Below are 16,778 nucleotides of genomic sequence, written 5' to 3'. Positions count from 1 at the left end.
TGCCTTTATTAGCAGCGTTGAGAACAGACTAATACCGCAGGGAACCATTTTTTTCACCAAAAAAGGCAAAATTTAGTAAAACATCCAGACAGTGGCACAAAGCTATTCCTTGGACAGAGCCAATGGATAGCACTGCCGAGGCGGAACTCCCACCTGTCCTCACGGCAGTGCTGGGCCTGAGGGATGATGAGTGAGGCTGCACAGCGGTGGGGGACTCAGCCCCAGGTTATGTCTTGGCCCTGAATCACAGCTGCGCCGCGAGTGGTGGAGGCAGCCCCGCACTGCCTGCAGCACAGCCCACAAGACACCACCGGGCAGGACAACTCACGGCAGGTGGTGGGGGGTGTGGGGAAAGGCTTGGCTGCAGTACACCCACATGTGGGAGTGGCAGAGCCCGCAGAAAAGGTGCCGCCCACTTCTAGCCCAGGACGCGCATGAAGAGCTGAGGGCACTGCCCCTCCGTGGTCCTGCCCCCTGCCAGTCTCTGCTGCTCCATCACGACCCCACGGCTGACCCTGGGCTTTCACAGTCTTGTTTCACACAGCTCGTGCCTTCACGCATCATCCCTCAGGCCCTGCGCTGCTGTTCCTGGGCTGAACGTGGCCTTTCCTGCACTGCGTGAGGACAGGAGGGAGTTCTGCCTCGGCAGTGCTGTCTGTCGCCTCCATCCACGGAGTAGGCTCGTGCCACTGTCTGGGTGTTTTACTAAATTGTGCCTTTTCCGGTGACAATCAGTGGAAAGGAAAGAAAGGTGTGCCGAGGTGGGCCCGTGGCAAATCGAGGCGCGAGGGCTGCCCCTGGCGAATGTCTGGACAGAACCAGGTGCTGCGGGGTGGACCCTGGCTAAATGCAGCCTCAACTGTGAAAAACAACAGCACTAAAGAACAGAAAATGCTACAAGTATGGCCTCAAGTTTATGTCTCGAACGATGAAGTGATGGAAGAAACTGCAATTTTAAAATCAGGCACCACTCATCAGCCCCCAGACAGAAGGGCCCGGCGCTGCCTGGAGGGAGGGTGAGGCGGTGGCGGGCGGCCCTGGGGCAACATTTCTTGGCAAAGTTTTCAAAGAAGTCCCCTAAGGAACACCACAGGCATGAGGACGGCCCTGGCCACGTTCCTTTGCGGGATCAGGTCCAGCAAGTCCACCTGCCAGAACCAGGGCGGCCGCTGCAGACTGAGCCGAGCCCTGCGAGGTAAACCGTGAGAACGGCAGCTGCAGGAAGAGAAGCGATTCCTACCGCTTGTATTTCACATGTAGCCTGCAGCTGGACGTGTGAAGCCCGCATGTACATATCACATAGCACACACAGGGAATGAAACACCAGTGCCATAATTTGATTAGTGATTTTACGTTTTGAAATTTCTGGGAATGAAACCAACTTAGAACATGCACGTTACTACAAGATTTTTGCATATCTGATTTCAGCACGAGTTTTTGGAGCACAGTAAGCTCCCGGAGGGGACAGTCAGCTCCCGGTGGAGCGGACAGTCAGCTCCCAGAGGGGATAGTCAGCTCATAGAGGGGACAGTCAGCTCCTGGAGGGGACAGTCAGCTGCCAGAGGGGAAAGTCAGCTCCTGGAAGGGACAGTCAGCTCCCAGAGGGAACAGTCAGCTCCTGGAGGGGACAGTCAGCTCCTGGCAGAGGGGACAGTCAATCCGGGACAGCCATGAATGCCATGACTTCCAGAAGGACATGGGCACCCTGTGTCCAGCAGCCCAGGCATCCTGGCATCTGGAGGGCCCAGGGGAGGCGCCTGGGAGGCTGCTGTGAAGGCAGGGACGCCTCACCTGAAATAAAGTTTCTATTGCAGCCTGGCAGTGCCTCAGCTCCGCCTACAGTGAAGGTGAGGATTCTCCTGCTTCACGTGGTGCTCGGCTGCTGTTAACTTGGTTAACTCGAGTGAGATAACAAAGTTCTTTGGCACTTTTTAGGTAAATGCAAACTAAAAGATTAGAACGAACCCCATAAGCCTCTTTTCCAACCCTGTGTGGTCCCGGAGACGTGAGCTCTGAGACTCTGGGAGCCACGTGCACAGGGGCGTCTCCTGCAGGAGACCCCACCCTCCTGACGGAGGCGGCGGCTCCACCCACGCAGGCCGCATCTGCAGGGCGAGCTCAGGCCCGGAATTCATCTCCAGACCTGACAGAGATTCATCTGCTGAAGCCGGCATCACAGGCCAGCTGTGAGCGCTGTGAGAACAGAATGCGTAGTAATCACCTAACACAGGATGTGGCGGAGCCGACCCATGCTGCGTGCGCACCCCACAGCAGACCTGTCTCCCCCAGGAGCTGCAGCCAGAACCTTCTAACAGTAAATCAACAGGCAGGTGTTCGTTTTGCCTCCAGCATCAACATTTTAAGGAAGTTCCAAGTTGTTAAGAGTAAAGTTGCAAACATATCACATATATGCTACTCCTGATAATCAGAAACACACTGTATTCGACTACATTACTTAATTATTTAATCAAGAGAGAAAGTACAGTCGCACTGGCTGTGTAACGTACACATGCTGGTGGGCACGAAGGCTGGAGGACTGGAAGGGGGCAGAGCGGGTGGCTGGATGCCCCAAGGTGAGCAGGTCCCGCAGGAGGTATCGAGAGTCACGGTGAAAACACATCAACTTTGTGTTTGAAATGACTTCAGAACTTCACACTGTTGGGGAAAATGAGGGTGCACATGTTACACACAAAAAATAAGGTGGGGACAAGAGTTTATTCACTAAAATGTGTATTTTAAAAAATTCAGATGTCATCTTAGTATTTTCAGAGTATTATCAATATGTTTAAGTCATAATTTTGGAAGTTCACAATGAATATAAAAGTGAACATTACTGCGTTTCTGAACAACTAAGGCAAAGCTCAGAAACACAGCTCTTGAGAACGTTTAGAGCTCCGGGTCTGCCCTTGGCACACGCTCAGTTAAAGGGCTTCTTTACACACGCGCTTTCCCAAGAGCGTTTTCTTCCTGAGGCTGGCTGAGCACTTGCCTAAACACTGCCTCTGCAGCAGGCTGGAGATGCTGATGGGCGGCCGGTGGGGCGGCCTTGCCTGGGAGCCCCCGAAGCTTGGAGAGTCCCCTCTTCCTGCTCTCCCTGGTAACTGTGGTGTTGGCGTTAGCGGTGGTCCCTTGTAGGGGATTTGCAGAGGTGGAACCCTAATAAATTCAAGAAACACAAAATCATGAATGCTCCGAGCATCTCTGGTGACACGACAATTACAGCACTGACCGTTTTGTGGTTTTAAAGGCCTGGATTCAAAAGCATCTCTGAGTACCTCTGACCAGCATGCACACCCCCGCCAGGCAGCCAGCAGAAGATGTGGACAGATGCTGCAGGGCCCGTGGGCACCCAAGGAGGGTCGACAACCCAGGCCAGCGGGGACAGGAGGGGGGCGTGAAAGAATGCTGAGGCCTGCAGGCAGCCAGGGGTGGACTGGACCACAGGCATCAAAAGCCGCTCAAGGGCTCTGGGGGGCTGACATGGGAGGGTCTGCCTTTTAGAGAGACCACCAGACCTTTGAACACACGCGTTCAGTTGACAGAGACATCGGCGTGTGCTTAAATATGCAGCAGACAGAGTGGGAGGCCACCCAGAGGTCTGAGAAGAGCATGGAGAGGTGAACTGTGCTCTGTTCCGGGGCTGGGGCTGAGTCCAGCCTGCCACCTGTTTTTGTAAATAAAGTTTTACTGGAACCCAGCCACACCCATTAATTTACACACTGCCTGCCCCGGCCTTCTCAATACAGAGGCGGAGCTGAGCAGCTGCCCCAAAAGCCAAACATATTTACTACCTGCCCTTTATAGAAGACGCCTGCTGACCCACGGCCTATTCCTGTGGTAAAATAGCATGCAGTCACCACGTGGTTCTTTTGAAGTTTTTAGCAACAGGGCAAATGCCTACGTTATATCTTAGCTTCAAAAAAGCAACCTCCCGGCCAGGCACGGTGGCTCATGCCTGTAATCCCAGCACCTTGGGAGGCCGAGGCAGGCAGATCACCTGAGGTCGGGAGTTCGAGACCAGCCTGACCAACACGGTGAAACCCCATCTCTACTAAAAGTACAAAATTCGCTGAGTGTGGTGGCACATGCCTGTAATCCTAGCTACTCGGGAGGCTGAGGCAGGAGAATCACTTGAACCCAGGAGGCAGAGGTTGCGGTGAGCCGAGATCGCACTACTGCACTCCAGCCAGGGCAACAAAGAGCGAGACTCCGGCTAAAAAAAAAAAGCAAACTCTAAAGTGGTATATACAACAAAACCTGACTCAAAGCGCTAAAAACAGGGATGAAAAGCAACATATTAAACTTTTAGCAGTAATTCTCTCTGGTGAGTGGGATGATGATGAGTTTTATTTTGCTGACAACTTCCTTTAAAACGCTGTGAAAGAAGGTGCTTGCAGGGGTTAAAATGCTGTGAAGAAGGTGCTTGCGGGGGTTAAAACGCTGTGAAGAAGGTGCTTGCGGGGGTTAAAACGCTGTGAAGAAGGTGCTTGCGGGGGTTAAAACGCTGTGAAGAAGGTGTTTGCAGGGGGCACTACCTGAGAGACTTTCCCACGCTCCTCTGACTTGGTGTCAGGCCGGGATGCTCGGGGCCCCGGGAGGAGACGCTGCCTGTGGTGGAACAAGAATAAAACACGAGTCGTTCACATTAACACATCACGGTGCTTTGAGGACGACGACCAGGCCGGCCTGCTGCGCTTCTCTGTAGCTGTCACTGCCTCCCTGCCACGAGGGCAGTGGCAGGCAGAGCCACACAGGCACGCGAGGTCCTCTTAGGTCGCGGGCAGCCCTGGTGCCAACACGACACTCTGAGAAGCCCCAGGTTTTCCACAGGAGGGTGTAAATATCCTACATTTTAATCTTTCTACCTTGATGCACCTCTGCAGCTTACAGAATATGTAAGCCATCTGAATCATCGGCAGCTGGATAGCAAGACCTGGAAACGAACTGGCCAGCCCCAGCTGAGTTTCAGCCTCACTGAGGGGCCCTCGGCCCGTGGGCTCTGCGAGGGGGGCCTGCCCGTCACGGGGGCAGCTGTGGGCATGCGGACTGTGCCTGGCATACACGGGTACTCAGTGAGCATCTGGAGCACGAGCTTCCTCTCCCTCCTCTCCCAAGCCTTGGCTCCTGCTACCCTGAGAACTGCCGGAAGGGCAAAAGCGCATCCAGAAGTTCTTTCAGTGCCCCACCCATGTTTGCTTTCTCCAGGCGCCTTGTAACGTGAAAGGGGACATGTGGCGACTGAGTTCTCCAGCAACACCTGCTCCTGGACCCCAGGCTGGGAAAGCCACCCAGTGAGGGAGCCCGAGCATTAGGCTTCCCCAGCGCAGTGACTGGTGACTGGCCAGTGCCCTGCCTGCTGCGGCACGTCGGGGGGTTGCGGGCTTGTGGGGTAGGAGGACCCGAGCACAAGGCAGCCTCCGTGCCCCCGACGGGGGTCTTGTCTTTGCCCCGGGGCTGTGCGGACCTTGTGAGGATGCTGCCTGCGGGAGGCATCGTAACTCCTCAGTCTGCAGGTGACCCTGAGAAGGCTCCAAAGAACAGCTAAGAGCAAGAAGGAAAGCTGTCTTACTAGGCTGTGTGAGTGCTGCCTTCACTTCTGTCTTGTATCACGGTTTGGCATCTGGAGGCTTGTGGACCCTGCAGAGACTGCCCTCCTAGGGACAGCCAGTTCCTAGAGGCAGGAGGCCACGGTGAGCACACTTCTGACATGAAAGCCAACAAATCCAGAGCCCGTGTTCAGAGCCAACCCCAAGCCTGGGCGGCCTGTTCCACTCACCCTGCCTGATCCTCCCATGAGAACCACAACCAAGGAGCTTGGTCTCCCCTCACTCCCTCCCTGGGGGTCTCTGGGAAACTATGAGTGGAAACTCCTTTCCTCATAGCCGTTGCCTCCTCATCCGTCAGCCTCACACCACTTGATTAAAACGAAACCCTGTACATTGAACACACAACCACAAATAATAACGATGGCAGGTATCTTTTGTTAAGTAACTCATGCTCAATACTGTATGGTCAGTTGAAATTGTTGGCTGGGTGTGGTGGCTCACGCCTGTAATCCCAACACTTTGGGAGGCAGAGGTGGGCGGATCACCTGAGGTCGGGAGTTCAAGACCAGCTCGACCAACATGGAGAAACTCTGTCTCTACTAAAAATACAAAATTAGCCAGGCGTGATGGCGCATGCCTGTAATCCCAGCTACTAGGGAGGCTGAGGCAGGAAAATCACCTGAACCCAGGAGGCTAAGGTTAGGTTGCGGTGAGCTGAGATCGCACCATTGCACTCTAGCCTGGGCAACAAGAGTGCGAAACTCCGTCAAAAAAAAAAAAAAAAAAAAAGAAAGAAATTGTTTCCTATTTACTCAATGGAAATTTTTCAAGATAACTATTATCAACAGAGACGAAGAGACTGAGGACCCAAGAGGCCAACAATTCACCCAGGGTCTGGCAAGCAGTGCTCAGAGAGCCAAGTGTGGGCCATAGGATCTCAGACCCAAAAGACCCCTGCCGCTCAGCCCCCTGCGTATCCCACAGGGCTTGGAGAATCCTGAGGAGTCCTTCAGGTTCTGCTGAGAAGTCGCACCAGGCGTCATCCTGAAGAGCGGTGGCTTGGAGAAAGGGGCCGCCAGGGAGTGCTAGAGGAGGGCCCGAAAGCCACCCAGAGCCAGAACAGCTCTCCAGAGCACAGCAGCCCTCAGGTGGGAGGAGCTCCTCAGGGTGCCAAGGGGGTGCTGGGTTTCAGTCCCACTAAGAAGCAGGTGACCAGAGGGACAACCCATTCCCACACACCTTCCAGCACAGCGGTCTCCGTTCAGGGGAGTAATGCTATTTAATATGTTTCACAAAGATGTCCATTTGAAAAATTTAACTGAAACATGCTGACATTTGAAGAGAGTAAATTTCACCATCTGGATGCCCAACAGCCTGTTTCCCTGTGATGCCAGATCCACTGTGTTGTGTTCTGGAGGGGAGCGCGTACGGAGGAGTGAGCGCCCTGCGCCCCTGCTGACAGGTCAGACAGCCCCACACACTGCTCAGTGAGTCTGCAGGGCAGACAACGCAGATGGCCTGCCTGCCGCTCCAGCATGTGAGGGGTCCAGGACCTGCCGTTCACCAACTCATTCAATGAGTGCTTGTTGAGGAGGACTGCTGGCTACAGTGGAGCAGAAATCAGTGAGTTATCTCTACGAAGCCAAGTGCGAAACTGGACAAAATGGTAGAAACAACCATTCAGGCCTCTGGAAATCAATTCAAGGCAGACAACAAATCAGAAAACATTGACTCCTGAAATCGGAACACACTGCCCCCTGAAATCAGAACACACTGCCCCCTGAAATCAGAACACACTGCCTCCTGAAATCAGAACACACTGCCCCCTGAAATCAGAACACACTGCCCCCTGAAATCAGAACACACTGCCTCCTGAAATCCCGCTGCAGCTTTGGGAGGAGCGGGACTTGGCTTCCCAGCCTGAGGGCGAATACAGACACAAAATTCCTCAACAAAATACCAGCAAACCAAATCCAGCAGCGTATAAGCAGCTGCTCCACCTCCCCCTACCCCACTCTACCCAGCAAGAGCACAGCTGCACCAGGGTGGGTAGCTGAGGACCAGCAGCTTTGCTTCCAGAGAGGGTGGGCTCAAGGTGGGAGGGGAACACTTTCATCAGCCACAAGGGGTCCATCTGCAGGACCTGGAGAGGCCCACAGCCCTGGCCGGGGAGGGGTAAGGAGAGCAGGGACCAGTCAGAAAAATAACAGGGAGATGCTGAGAACAAGAGAGCCAGACAGAGGCAGCTCCCCCGGAACCCTGGCCGACAGAAGCAGCACAGGCATGTGCAGGGGGATCCAGTGCGGCCACAAAAGTGATGCCACAGGGGACCGGGAACTGACTGGATATCGGCTCCCCACATGCACAGATCGTTGGCCATGGGGAGCCTCGGGGATGCGTGGTGTTGGAGCACAACCACAGACACAGCAGCGGCCAACCGCTGAGCTGTAAAGACAGGTGGACACCCCGGGACATCTCAGCTCAACAAGAAAAGAGCAGAAACCATGAGCGGACACATCTGCGGCTGCCGTGGACACAGATTCTCCAGCTTAGGTCCAGGTAAAATACCCAAGTAAACAAAAACCAATCAAACAACCTTGGATAAAAATACAAGAATCCAGACTTGCTCAAATACAGTACCCAGGTTGTCCAGATTGCAGCCCCAAATTATGGGATAAGCAAAGAAACAGAAGCGTGACCACACTCAGGGAAAAGGGCAGATGGCAGAGGCCCAGGCTGCGCGGCCCAGATCGCATTTCCTAAGGACTTCAGGGCGGCTACTGTAAATGAGCCAAAGAATTAAAGGAAAATATGATAGTGACTCAACGCATAGGGCTTTCAACACAAAATCAGAAATGCTAAAAAAAAAGAACCAAGAAGGGAACATTTTCTAACTCATTCTACGAGGACAGAATGAGGTCCTGACGCCAAAAGCAGACAGAAACGTTACAAGGCTGAAGTGTGCTGACCAGTATCTCTTATGAATACAGACACAAAATTCCTCAACAAAATACCAGCAAACAAAATCCAGCAGTGTATAAGAAAGATCATACACCATGACCAACCGGGATTCATCTCAGGAATGCACAGTTCCTTCAACATACAGAAATCAACACCATATTAATATATTCTATCAATGGAAGTAATTCCATCTATGAACACATCATGGTAACAGAACAAGACCCAACGATCATCTCAAAAGAGAAAGAGAAAGCACGTGAAAAACTTAACACTTCTTCCTGACAAAAAAGGACTAGAAGGGCACTTCTCAACCCTATAAAGGGCGCCTCCAGGAAACCCTCAGTGAACACCATCCTTCATGGTGAAAGGCTGAAAGTTTCCTCCTAAGATCAGGAACAGAACAAAGACAAGGATGTCTGTTCTTGCCACTTGTATTCAACACTGTATTGAAAGTTCTAGAGAGGGCGGTTAGGTGAGAAAAACAAATGAAAGTCCTGCAGTGGGATGGGAAGTGAAAAAATAAAAATAAAAGTAAAAGATAAATAAAAGGCATCGTGGTTGGAAAGGAAAAAGTAAAATAACCTCCACTTGCAGATGACATGATTTGCCATATACAGAAAACCCTAGAGAATCCACAAAAAAATCCCCAGAGCTCATAAATGAACTCAGTAGATTGCAGGATACAAGATCCATCTATTAAAAATCAGTTGTATTTCTATGTACTAGCAATGAAAATCTGAAAATAAAGGTTAGAAAACAATTCTATTTACAGTAGCACCAAAATAACAAAATACTTAGGAATACATTTTACCAATGAAATGCAAGATTTCTTCACTGAAAACTGCAAAATACCGTTGAAAGAAATCAAAGACCTAAATAAAGGGAAAGCTATGTCCAACATTCAGGGATTGGAAGACGCAGTGTTAGTATTAGATGGCAATACTCCTTACATTGATGTACAAGGTGAATTAAAACTCTACCGAGATTTCAACCTGCTTTGTCAGCAGAAATGGGAAAGTTGATCCTAAAATTCATATGGAAATGCAAGGAACTCAAAATATGCAAAACAATCTCAAAAAAGAACAAAGTTGGAAAACTCACACTTCATAATTTCAAAAGTTACTATAAAGCTTTAGTAAGTGAAAGACAAAAAGAAAAATACTTAAAGCAGCAAGAGAAGAGCAACTCGTCACCTACAGGATAATATGATTAACGGCTGACTTCTCATCAGAAATAATGGAAATGGCTGGGTACGGTGGCTCATGCCTGTAATCCCAGCACTTTGGGAGGCCGAGGTGGGCAGATCACCTGAGGTCAGGAGTTTGAGACCAGCCTGGCCAAAATGCTGAAACCCCGTCTCTACTAAAAATACAAAAACTAGCCAGGTGTGGTGGCAGGCACCTGTAATCCCAGCTCCTCAGGAGGCTGAGGCAGGAGAATCACTTGAACCCAGAGGTGGAAGTTGCAGTGAGATCACGCCATTGCACTCCAGCTTGGGCAACAGAGTGAGATTCAGTCTCAAAAAAAAAAGAAAAAGGAAAAATTAGCCAGGTGTGGTGGCGCATGCCTATAGTCCAAGATACTCAGGAGGCTGAGGTGGGAGGATCGATTGAGCCCAGGAGGTCCAGGCTGCAGTGAGCCGTGGTCAAGCCACTGCACTCCAGCCTGGGTGGCAGAGTACCCAGTCTCAAAAAAAAAAAAAAAAAGAAAAAAGAAAAAACCCAATATTAATAATAATGGAAGCCAGAAGACAGAGGAATGACACATATACCAAGGGCTAAAAAGTCGACCAAGAAAATGTATATTCAGTGAAATTATCCTTCTAAATGAAGACAAAGACATTCAAATATGGAAAAAAAAAACAAAAAAAATGAAGAGAATTCACTTCTAGCCAATCTTCCCTGCAAGAAAAAACTGGAAATGGTTAATATGTTGTGAATGATGGAATAAAAGATTTTTTTCCTCTAAAGGGCTTTAAGAAATGTAAGTTTAATTCAGAAAATAATGACACCATATTGTTAGATTTATAACACATAGATCCCACATATATGTACATAAATAAACATGACAAAGTAGGTGGGAGCAAGTGGAGCTATATGGGAGCAATGTGGTTACGTTCCACTGGAATTCAGTCAGTGTTCACCTCAGTGAGTGTTCACTGTGGTGAGTTCAAGATGCATGTTGTAATCTCTAGAGGAATCACTAAAATAATAAAGCACACAGATAAAGTAGCAACAGAAGAACTAAAACATGTATTAGTCTGCTTGGGCTTCTGTAATAAAATACCACAGACTGGGTGGCTTACACAACAGAAGTTTATTTCTCGCAGTTCTGGAGACTGGCAAGTCCATCAAGATGCTGGCTGATGTGGGTCCTGGCTTGCAGACAGCAGCCTTCTCACTCTGTCTTCGTACGGCCTCTTTTGTGTGTGTGCAGAGAGTTAGTGAGCAAGCTCCCTGGTGTCTCTTTTGTTTTTCGAAAATTTATGATGATACAATTTCCTACCTTAACCATTTTCAGTGTACAGTTCACTGGTATTAAATACATTCCTAATGCTGTGCAACCATCACACCACCCATCTCTATAACTGTTTTCATTTTGTGAAAATGAAATTTTGTGAAACTCCCATTAAACGAGAGCTTCCCACCCCTCCATCCCACAGCCCCTGGCAGCCACCATCCTACTTTCCATCTTTAAGATTTTGACTGCCTCACACACGTGGACTCACACAGCATTTGTTTCTGTGACTGGCTTATGCACTTAGCATAGCGTCCTCAATGTTCATCCACGCGGTAGCATGTGCCAGAGTTTCCTTCCATTTTAAGGCTGAATCATAGTCCATTGTATGGAGACACACATTTTGCCTATCCATTCATCTGATGGACACTTAGGTGGCTCCCATGTTTTAGCCACTGTGAATAATACTACTATGATCTTGGGTATACAAGCATCTCTTAGAGACCCTGCTTTCAATTCTTTTGAGTATTGAATTGAAATGCAGGATCATCTGGGAATTGTGTTTTTAAGTTTTGGAGGAAGGGCCACACTGTTTTCCACAGAGGCCACACCATTTCACATTCTCACCAACAGTGCACATGCTTCCGATTCCTCCGTGTCCTTAACACTTGTTATTTTGGGTTTTTAAAAATGATTACAATAAACATTTATTTAAAGTAAAACATCTGCAGACCAAATAATTCTTAAGTTTGTCTCAGGTTTAACCATCTTCATAAAAATACTTTGAGGACAGCTGCATCCACAGACTTCAACTATGTGATTACTTCTTTGTCCATTCTCCTCTCTCGTTTTCTTTTCTTTTTTTTTTTGTGAGATGGGGTCTCACTCTGTCAACCAGTCTGGGGTGCAGTGGTATGATCACTGCTCACTGCAGTTGACCTCCCAGGCTCAGGCAATTCTCCCACCTCAGCATGCCCAGAAGCTGGGACCACAGGTGTACGCCACCAGCCTGGATAATTTTTTGTAGAGAGGGGGTTTTGCTCAGGCTGGTCTGGAACTCCTAGGCTCAGCTCCACCTCGGCCTCTCAGCTTCCCAAGTAGCTGGGACTACAGGTGTGTGCCACCACACCTGGCTAGTTTTGGCATTTTTAGTAGAAACAGGTTTCACCATGTTGGCCAGGCTGGTCTTGATGTCCTGACCTCAAGTGATCTGTCCGCTTCGGCTTCCCAAAGTGCTGGGATTACAGGCATCTGTGCCAGGCCTGTTTCTGTTTTTAAGAGACAGGATCTTACTCTGTCATCCAGGCTGGAGTGCAGGGATGCAATCACAGTTCAATGCAGCCTTGACCTCCTGAGCTCAAGCAATCCTGCCTCAGTGTTCCAAGTAGCTAGGACTACAGGTGCAATTTTTTTTTTTGTATTTGTTTTTTTCTTATTTATTTATTTTTTCACAAATCCTTGTGTTGAGGGCTGACTTTCAGTAGAGCGCAGCGAGGGAGCTGCTCTGCTATGTACGAAACCCCAATCCAGAAGCAGGTTGTCTACGAATGGTTTAGCGCCGGGTTCCCCATGAATGTGCGTTGCGTGACGGGTGAGTGGGTGGCTGCCTTTCTGGCTGCACCCCATTTCCCAGGACGAAGGGCACTCCGCACCGGACCCTGGTCCAGAGGGGCAATTTTTTAAATATATAGTAGCCATCCTAATGGGCGTGACATATTATCTTGCTGTTTTTTTTCTCTCTCTTGCAGATGAGGTCTTGCTATGTTGCCCAGGCTGGACTCCACCTCCTTGGCTCGAGCAGTCCTCCCACCTCAGCCTCCTGAATAGCTGGGACTACATGCATGAGCCACTATACCCAGCTCTTGCTATAGCTGTGATTTGCATTTCTCTAATGATGAATGATGAGTATCTTTTCATGTGCTTATTGATCATTTGTGTACTTTGCCCATTCAAGTCATTTGCCGCCCTCCGCTTTTCTTTTTTCTGAGACAGGGTCTCACACTGTCACCCAGGCTGGAGTGCGGTGGCGCAATCTCTACTTACTGCAACCTTTGCCCCCCAGGCTCAAGCAATTCGCCCACTTCAGCTTCCCGACTAGCCGGGACTACAGTTGTGTGCCACCATGCCTAACTACTTTTTAAGTTTTTTTGTAGAGGTGGGGGTTTCACCATGTTGCCCAGGCTGGTCTGGAACTCCTGAGCTCAAGCGATCCTCTTGCCTCGGCCTCCCAAAGTGATGGGATGACAAGTGTGCACCACTGCGCCCAGGCTTTGCCCATTTTTGAATCAGGTTGTTCGTTGTTAAGTTTTAGTTCTTTATGTATTCTGGATTGTAATCCCTTATTAGATACATAAGATTTGCAAATATTTTCTCTGATTCTGCAGGTTGCCTTTTTACTCTGTTGATGGTACCTTTTGATGTGGAAAAATTTTAAATTTTCATGAGGTCAGTTTGTTTAATTTTGTTGTTGTTGCCTGTGCTTTGGGATCATATCCAGGAAATCACTGCCACATCCAACATGTGAACCTTTGGCTCTATGTTTTCTTCAGAGAGTTTGCTATTTTATGGTGTTAGGTCCGTGATCCATTTTGAATTAACTTTTGCACATAGTGTTAGGCAGCAGTCCAACTTCACTATTCTGCAGGTGGATATCCAGTTTTCCCAACACCATTTCTCGAAAAAACTGTCCTTTCCCCCACTGAATAGTGTCTTTCTCCATTGAATAGTGTGTTTTGTTTTGAGGACATGAATCTTATTGGATTAGGGCTAATTTAACTTTACCTCCTAAAGGTTCTAACTCAAAATACAGTCACATTGGAGGTTAGGGCTTCAACATACGAATTTTGGGGGGACTCAAATCAGTCTATAGCAAAATGGTATGATAAAAATATTTATTGCAAACAAAGGCAGTTAAGGAGATACCGATAAACTAAAAATCCTGTCATATATAAAACAAGAAACAGAAAGACAGCAGGCACAAATCCAACCACAAAAATTAATAATTATATTAAATACCAATGGACTAAACAATCAAATCAGAAGGTATAGATTATAATAGATCAAAAAACAAGATCTAACCATATGTTGTCTATCAGAGGCACATCAGGGATTCAAAGACACAGGCAGGTTGAAAATAGAAGGATGGAAAAAGACATACCATGTGAACTATAACCAATATAAAAATTAAATGAAGAAAATTACACCATAAAAAATAATGAAATACCTAGGGCCAGGCGCGATGGCTCACACCTGTAATCCCAGCACTTTGGAAGGCTGAGGTGGATGAATGGCTTGAGGCCAGGAGATCGAGGCCAGCCTGGTCAACATGGTGAACCCCGTCTCTACTAAAATTACAAAAATCAGCCGGGTGTGGTGCTGCACGCCTGTAATTAATCCCAGTTACTTGGGAGGCTGAGGCATAAGAATTGCTTGAACCCAGGAGGTGGAGGTTGCAGTGAGCTTAGATGGCACCACTGCACTCCAGCCTGGGCGACACAGTGAGACTCTGTCTCAAAAACAAACAAACAACACAAAAGAAATAACTAAGTATAAGTCTATCAAGAAAGTACAAGGCCTGTAGAGTGAAAATTACTGAGGATTCTTGAGAGAAACTAAAGAAGCTCTAATCAATGGAGAGACATAGCACACTATGGACTGAGACAGTTAAAACTGTGAAGATGGCAATTCTCCCCATACTGATGTAGAGATTCAGTCAAAATCAAAATCCTGGCAGACTTTCTTTGTAAAATTTGACACTATCCTAAAACTTACATGGAAATGAAGAGAACCTGGAATAGGCAAAATTATGTTGATAAATTAAGAAAAAGGTTAGAGGGCTATGCCATCTAATTCCAAAACTTACTGTAAAGCAAAAGTGACCAAGATATTGTGGTATTTGTGAAAGGAGAAAATATACTCATCGACAGGGTCCGGAAGAAAGCCCTCACTGGCCGTTCTGCTATTTATTCTCCAGTGCCTCTGTCTCCTTTGTCCTTCTATTGTCTTGATTGTCTTTGTGTTTAACACATGCTTTACACGTCATTTAAAAATCCCTCTTGATTTTTCAGCTGTGTTTTTTAGAGTTATGTTTGCTGTGGTTGCTTTAAACAAGTCTAACTTTCTGCTCCACTGTTGCTCCATCTCCTCGCCCTTCCTTTGTGCTTATTATCCTCTATGTTATATCTATTTGTTATAACTCCAACAATACAGTGTTACAATTGTTGCTTCAATGTTATGTTTTGTAAGGCAATGAGAAGATAAAATAATTAACAATGCAGTATCTTATTCTCATCCCATATTCACCATTCCCCATGCTCTTCATTCCTTCTAACAGATTGAAGTTACTGTGTGGCGTCAGCCTAAATGCCTTCCTTTACATTTCTTGTAGGGCAGGTCTATTAGCAATGAATTCTGTTTCTGTTACTCTGTGAATGTATTTAGTCTTCATTTTAAAATGTTAATTTCATTGGATACAGAATTCCTGGTTGAGGTTTTAAAAATGCATTTTGAACACAACCATATCTGGGAGGATTTTAGCAGAAAATACAAACCTCTGAACAAAATAGAAATCTATGAATCTGGCTGGACGCAATGGCTCACACCTGCAATCCTAGCACTTTGGGAGGCTGAGGCAGGTGGATTGCCTAAGCTCAGGAGTTTGAGACCATCCTGGGCAACATGGCGAAACTCCATCTCTACTAAAAATACAAAAGAAATTAGCTAGGTGTGGTGGTGCATGCCTATAGTCCCAGCTACTTGGGAGGCTGAGGCACAAGAATCGCTTGAAACCGGGAGGCAGAGGTTGCAGTCAGCCGAGATTGCACCACTGCACTCCAGCCAGGGCAACAGAGCAAGATTCTGTCTCAAAAAAAAAGACATCTATGAATCCATATTGTTATAAATTAGTGAATACATAGATATCTGAATTGGATAGAAGAAAAAGCTGTTCTTTATAGTAGAATGACAATTAATACATATAAAAGGAACTGTGGAAACGGAAAAATTGCGATGAGGCAGTCATCAGGTGGCTGATTGTTGGGGGGTGAGGCCGGATGAGGAAAAAGGTATCAGTGTCATTTGGACTATCTCTCCACAAGACACTCATCCATTATGGGGGACATAGTGACTGCAGTGAGAAAGCCTGATAGATGCCTGTGTGGTCAGGCGACCAAGGTGAACATCCTCCTGGAGGAATCAGGAGACCAAGGTGAACACCCTCCTGGAGGAATCAGGCGACCAAGGTGAACACCCTCCTGGAGGAATCAGGAGACCAAGATGAACACCCTCCTGGAGGAATCAGGAGACCACGGTGAACATCCTCCTGGAGGAATCAGGAGACCACGGTGAACATCCTCGTGGAGGAATCAATCAGGTGACTAAGGTTAACGTCCCTGTGGCAGAACAGGTCAACTCTGTGCTCTGATGTGATGTGCTAAGCAGAGCAGTAGCATTTCCGGGGGCATTCCTGCCAATAGAGGATGGCCTGGTCTCCGGAGGAAGTACCAGACAACCCAGGTTATGGGTCACCCTTCAGAATTTGAGGCCTTTATTCCTCGAAACTATTGAGGACGAGAAAAAGAAGCAGGAAGAAATGTTCCAGTCAGGAGGAGAGAGAAGAGATGTTACAGCTGGATGTAGCTCATCTTTCCATGAGATTCTTGACCAGAGGAGAAGAGAAACTCTGTGGTGACAGCTGACGGGACGGTAGAGCTGTGTCAGCATGGACGCCTGGCCTGAGTTGCGGGTGGTTTTGTAGGACTGTGTTCTTGGTTTTTCACGGTGCTAGGGCACCACATTGGTAACATGCTCAGTGGT

At 48.1% G+C, this 16,778-nt stretch overlaps 1 protein-coding gene across 1 annotated transcript in view; it reads right to left on the bottom strand.

Moving 5' to 3' along the window:
- Window positions 1–2,447: 2,447 nt before the first annotated feature.
- The window catches only part of RNF212 (ring finger protein 212), a 49,873-nt gene continuing 35,542 nt past the window's right edge, over window positions 2,448–16,778 (bottom strand). Inside the window, exons 10-12 of the mRNA XM_032135365.2 lie at window positions 4,536–4,608; window positions 2,990–3,156; window positions 2,448–2,655 (exon numbers count right to left, since the gene is read on the bottom strand). Coding sequence (XP_031991256.2) covers window positions 2,651–2,655; window positions 2,990–3,156; window positions 4,536–4,608 — 245 coding nt within the window. The 3' untranslated portion in view covers window positions 2,448–2,650. The remainder of the gene's footprint in view (window positions 2,656–2,989; window positions 3,157–4,535; window positions 4,609–16,778) is intronic.

This window comes from Hylobates moloch, unplaced genomic scaffold (genome assembly GCF_009828535.3).
Source record: "Hylobates moloch isolate HMO894 unplaced genomic scaffold, HMol_V3 SCAFFOLD_17, whole genome shotgun sequence".
Taxonomy (NCBI): Eukaryota; Metazoa; Chordata; class Mammalia; order Primates; family Hylobatidae; genus Hylobates; species Hylobates moloch.
Note: the sequence above shows the minus strand (reverse complement) of the source record. Positions and strands in the feature narration are given on the sequence as shown.